The sequence below is a fragment of the Condylura cristata genome, unplaced genomic scaffold, assembly GCF_000260355.1.
Source record: "Condylura cristata isolate star-nosed mole 26May11 unplaced genomic scaffold, ConCri1.0 scaffold00007, whole genome shotgun sequence".
In the NCBI taxonomy this organism is placed as follows: domain Eukaryota; kingdom Metazoa; phylum Chordata; class Mammalia; order Eulipotyphla; family Talpidae; genus Condylura; species Condylura cristata.
In genome coordinates this window covers 1,575,049-1,579,653 of record NW_004567108.1, presented here as the reverse complement: position 1 = coordinate 1,579,653, position 4,605 = coordinate 1,575,049, and the positions used below count along the sequence as shown (strand labels likewise).

Genomic DNA, 4,605 nt, shown 5'->3' with positions numbered 1-4,605 from the left:
CTTGTGCCTCCGCCTCCTCACCTGCACAATGGCAGTAAGGGGGACCCCAGCCGGCAGGCTTGGGGCGCGCCCCAAGCCGTCATTGTCCCTGCCGGCGCCTCCCTGCCCTCTGGATGCGGCGCTCTGGCCCTGGGCACCTGCATTCCGGGGCACCACCCTTACTTAATACGGACAGACTGAGGTTCCCCGGCTCTGACCGCGTTGCTCTTTCGTTTACTTATGCAGGGGGAGCTGAGGATCTGGTGCCATGGCTTTGATTACCCTGCGCAGAAACCTTTGTCACCTAACTGAATTTCGGAGCCACAGGGCGCTGGCTGTTCTGAAACATCAACCCATCCCATCCGGTCACAGGGTCATGAAGGTGCCGCTGTGCCCCTGGTTTTCAGTACAGCCTGGGCTTTTCAAGGTCCGGTTCCATCATGCCTGCTGCAAAAAATTCCATTCGGAAAATGGAAACGACCTGCACCCCCTGGATGAGCCCGGCTTCCCCCCGGTGCCAGACTGGGACGGGCTTGAACACGGTCTGACAGGTGCAGAAGAGCAGGTGTTCTACAGGAGACTGAGCCAGTTCACTTCGCCACAAGAAGTGTTAAGTTTTATAAGCACCCAGCAGGCACTGTCCGACGCCATGGCGGCCGGAGCCTTCCAGCGCATCTGTGAAATGGAGAACCAAGGTGGGGGCCCAGGGCCGCCAAAGGAAATCCTGGGGAACAGCACCTTTCAAGCTCTGTGTGTTCAGGTGGGGCGGGAGCCCTCCTACCTGTCAAACAGCAGCGTGGTGGCCGCCCTGCAAGCCCTCTCGCTGTTGGATGTGGGTCCCCAGAGACGCTTGCTACTGAAGCTGGTGGCCGAGTGCCAGCATCGCCTGCAGAGGAGGGCCCTGGATGTCCACAGCCTCTGTGCTATCGCCGAAAGCCTGGTCAAACTGCAAGGTCCAGGTTGTCCTATGCTCAGGCCCATTATGGATGAGCTTCAGGCCGAAAACCTGGGAAACTTTACCCCCGAGGATATCATGGCCCTTTATCGGACACTGCAGCTGTGTGCCGAAAACGTGGACCAGCACCAGGAGTTTCTAAATAAGATCAATGACTTCACTCTCTCCATAGTTGCCACCCTGAGTCCCACATCCATAAGCCAGACGCTCACCACCCTCGTAGTCCTTGACCAGACGCAGGCACTCCCCCTGGTCATAAAGCTGGGGCGGTATGCGGTGAGGCACGTCCCGCACTTCACTGACGAGGAGCTGGACAGGGTCTTGGAGGCGTTCATCTACTTTGGGCACAGTGACAGGTTCTTCACGAAAGCCCTGGAGCAGCACGTAGCGCCGCTGTGCCCGCAGCTGGACCCCCGGCTGGTGAGCAGGGTCATGGAGTACTGCGGGCAGAAGCTGATCCTGTCCAGGCCCATCCTGAGCGCCGTGGCGGAGACTTTCGTTCAGCAGTCGGAAAAATTTTCGCCTCGCCAGATTGCAGTGCTGATTGAACCGTTTGGAAAGCTCAATTATTTGCCGCCAAATGCCTCTGCTTTATTCAGGAAGCTAGAAGATATACTCTTCACGCAGTGCGATTTTTTCCCACCCAAAGCACTGTTGAAACTGCTGCATTCGTGTTCGCTCATTGAACGTCATCCGGTCAACTTCATGGCAAAAATATTCAGCCCTTATTTTCTTCAGCAGCTGCAAGGTGAGTTGGCTGTCATGACTGAGAGCGGGAAAATCAGCCTTTGAGCCTGAGACGTGCGCTCGTCCCTGCGCCTGGAGACGCCGAGGGTGCCGCTGTAAGCGCGGGGCAGGGTGCTGCAGCACGCAGCGGGTCAGCGCCTGGGTGAGCCGCCGCGGCCCGGCCGCCGCCGGCGTTCCTGAGGGATGTGTGGCGGCAGGAGTCTCGGCCGCGCAGAGCCCGCGACCAGAGGACGGCTGTGTGGCTTGTCCTGGGGACCACGTGCTGTTCATCTTATCTCAGAGTCAGTCAAGTGCGTCAAAAACCTGGTCTCCACGGAAAAAGCAGGCTGACGGAAGGCGGCGTCTGTATTTGATTGCTCGTAGTCGGGAGCTCGGGGCCTTAGAAGTCACCGCGAGTTTCTGTTGATAGGAGCGAGGCCCTAGGCAGCGCTGGGGGGGGGGGCTGGGGGCGGAGCCCACACCCACCCCGCGTCCCTGGGCCCTGGGCCGAGTCAGCCCAGGTGCGGCGGACGCTTTGCGTTTCAGGCGAGGAGCCCTATTTGGACAGACTGAGCCTGGCACAGCTGACCCAGCTCTTCGTGACCTCGGCCCTCGAGTGCCCTTTCTACAAGGTGAGGGCCTGGCCCGTGCGCCCTCCTGCGGGCAGTGGGCTCTCGCCCCTGCGCCCGCCCTGAACGCCCCAGCCCCTCTGATGAGTGACCCCGCCGTGTCACTGCCCTCGAAGGCCCCGTCCTGCTGCTCACGTTGAGTCTCCAGCAGTGGCCGGCCGAGGGTCTTCGACTTCTAGAGGCAGCGGGGTCCCCGTTTCCCACGGCTGCTGGTGTGTCAGTGTCAGTTCTGCGCGCGGAGCGCCCCAGGGTGCCCTGGAGAGGCCAAGTCCTCACTTGACTGCCCCGGGCGTGCGGTCAGGACAGGCGTCCCCGAGTGCCGCTTGGAGGATTTGGCCTGAGCACAGAAAACCAGCACTGTCTGCTTCCAGCAGCTTCCCCGGCCCAGCAGACGGCGGGGGCCACCCCTCCCGCGTCTCTGCAGGTGCAGCTGCTCGAAACGGCTCCGGGGCTGCCCCTCTCAGGGAGGGGTGCTGGCCGCTGGCTCCTGGAGCCCCAGGTCAGCTCGCGGCGGCGGCGGCGGCGGGGCGCTGAGCCTCGGGTCTGCCTTCCCAAGCGTTTACACTGGCGCTTGGGCCTCTGCACTGGCGTCCTGAGGAGGGCCTCCGGGACCGCCCCCCGCGGCTGGCCGCATGGCCCTCCCTCTCGGCCCAGAGCTGCGTGCAGCCCCCACATAGGCCCCAGCCTGGGGCCAGGGCTGAGCCAGGGCACTGGCCCGCCCGCCTCTCCCGCCCCGCCTCTGTCTTTGCCCCCAGGAGGCGCTGCAGGGAGACTGCAGGGAGACAGACCGGGCTGAAGTCCCAGCTCGCTCCTCTGGTAGCTTTAATCTTTACCCTAACCTCGGTGGGATGTCTTCCTTGTTAGGAAGTCTAGTCACATTCCAGAACTTCCTAAGGCAATACAATGCCTCCCTAAACAGGAAGTCTTTTCCTTAGGCCCTCCTGGGCGGGAAGCCCCTTCCCCACTTTCACCTACTGAAACCCTAAGCAGGCTGGCCCTGAGGCGCTACCTGAGGCGCTACCAGGCTCAGGGAAGGCCCCTGACTCTCGCTGGGGCCCTGCCTGCTCCGAGCTCGCTGGGGCTCGGCGGCGGCTTCCGAGCCCAGCGCTGGGGCGGGAGCGTCTGTGCGGGCCTGGGCCGCGTCTCGCCCGCACTGGTTTCGTGTCTAATTCCCCTTCCTCACGTTCACCACTGTCCCCAGGGTCCCCGGCTGCTCCCTAAGTTTCGAGTGAAGTCATTTCTCACCCCTTGCTGCTCCCTGGAGACCCCAGTGGACTTCCGGCTTTACAAGTCCGTGATGGCGGGGCTGATCGACCTGTTAGGAGCAAGATGCTACTTTGCTTCCCGCGTGCTGACGCCCTTCGGCTACACCATCGGTGAGCAGCTGCCTCCTGTGGCGTGTGCCCGAGAACGGCGTGCAGCTCGCTCCCTGGCCGCTCTGCCGGAGGGCGAAGGACCCCCAGGGAGGGGAGTGGGAGCTGCCCCCACCACCCCAGGGCCCACCCTGGGGAGCCTGGCAGCCGGGGCCCGAGTTGTCTGCTTTGGCGAGCTGCACAGCGCCCGTCTGGAGGGAAGTGGCCAGGCGGACAGCGGCGGGACCCCGGCCCCAGCCGGCCCACCCCCGGGGGAGCGGGAGCCGCGCGGCGCAAGGCTGGCGCGTTGGACTGGGCCTGTGGCGAGCTCGCCCGTCTGCCGCGCTCACGACGCTGCAGCCCTCGCCGGCCGGCAAAGGCGGCGTGGACGGAGTCGGCGCCAGGACGAGCCAGGAGTGCGGGTGAGGGTGTCGCGAGGAACTTTCCCTTTCTTCTCTCACCAGATGTCGAAATCAAACTAGATGAAGAAGGATTTGTGCTGCCACTGGCAGTTGATGAAGATGTGCACACAAGGTAAAGAAACCGTGTGGCCGGAGGGCGTGTCCCCCGTGGCCATGAGACGCGGCGTCTGCAGGGAGGGAGAGGCCAGGCCGGCCGCCAGAGGCTCCGCCCGCGGCTTCAGGCTGCGTTTCTCTTTCCCCTGGACCTCAGGCTCGCGCTGTGCCTCGATGGCCCCAAGAGGTTCTGCGTGAACAGCCGGTGCCTGCTGGGCCGGGAGGCCACCAAGCAGCGGCACCTGCGCCTGCTCGGCTACCAGGTGGTGCAGGTACGACCCGCGGCCGGCTCGCTGCCCGACTCCCGCGCGCCCCGGCTAGTCGGGCGTGACGCTGCCCGCTTCGGGCTGGAGCAAGCCAGACGCTCACCACCCTCGTAGTCCTTGACCAGACGCAGGCACTCCCCCTGGTCATAAAACTGGGGCGGTATGCGGTGAGGCACGTCCCGC

At 63.9% G+C, this 4,605-nt stretch overlaps 1 protein-coding gene across 1 annotated transcript; it reads left to right on the top strand.

Moving 5' to 3' along the window:
• The first annotated feature begins 60 nt into the window (after window positions 1–60).
• FASTKD3 (FAST kinase domains 3) lies at window positions 61–4,536 on the top strand. Its single transcript, XM_004678392.2, has 5 exons — window positions 61–1,682; window positions 2,207–2,292; window positions 3,491–3,665; window positions 4,106–4,175; window positions 4,314–4,536. Exons 1-5 carry the CDS (start codon window positions 248–250, stop codon window positions 4,534–4,536), a joined length of 1,989 nt encoding a protein of 662 aa, XP_004678449.1. The 5' UTR covers window positions 61–247.
• Window positions 4,537–4,605: the final 69 nt, after the last annotated feature.

What these genes read in the sequence shown, in the direction of transcription:
- FASTKD3 (XM_004678392.2), top strand. Translation starts at nt 248, where the DNA reads ATGGCTTTGATTACCCTGCGCAGAAACCTTTGTCACCTAACTGAATTT. An exon ending in TCGAGTGCCCTTTCTACAAG is followed by an intron (nt 2,293 to 3,490) that starts GTGAGGGCCTGG and finishes CACTGTCCCCAG; the next exon opens with GGTCCCCGGCTGCTCCCTAA. An exon ending in GATGAAGATGTGCACACAAG is followed by an intron (nt 4,176 to 4,313) that starts GTAAAGAAACCG and finishes CCTGGACCTCAG; the next exon opens with GCTCGCGCTGTGCCTCGATG.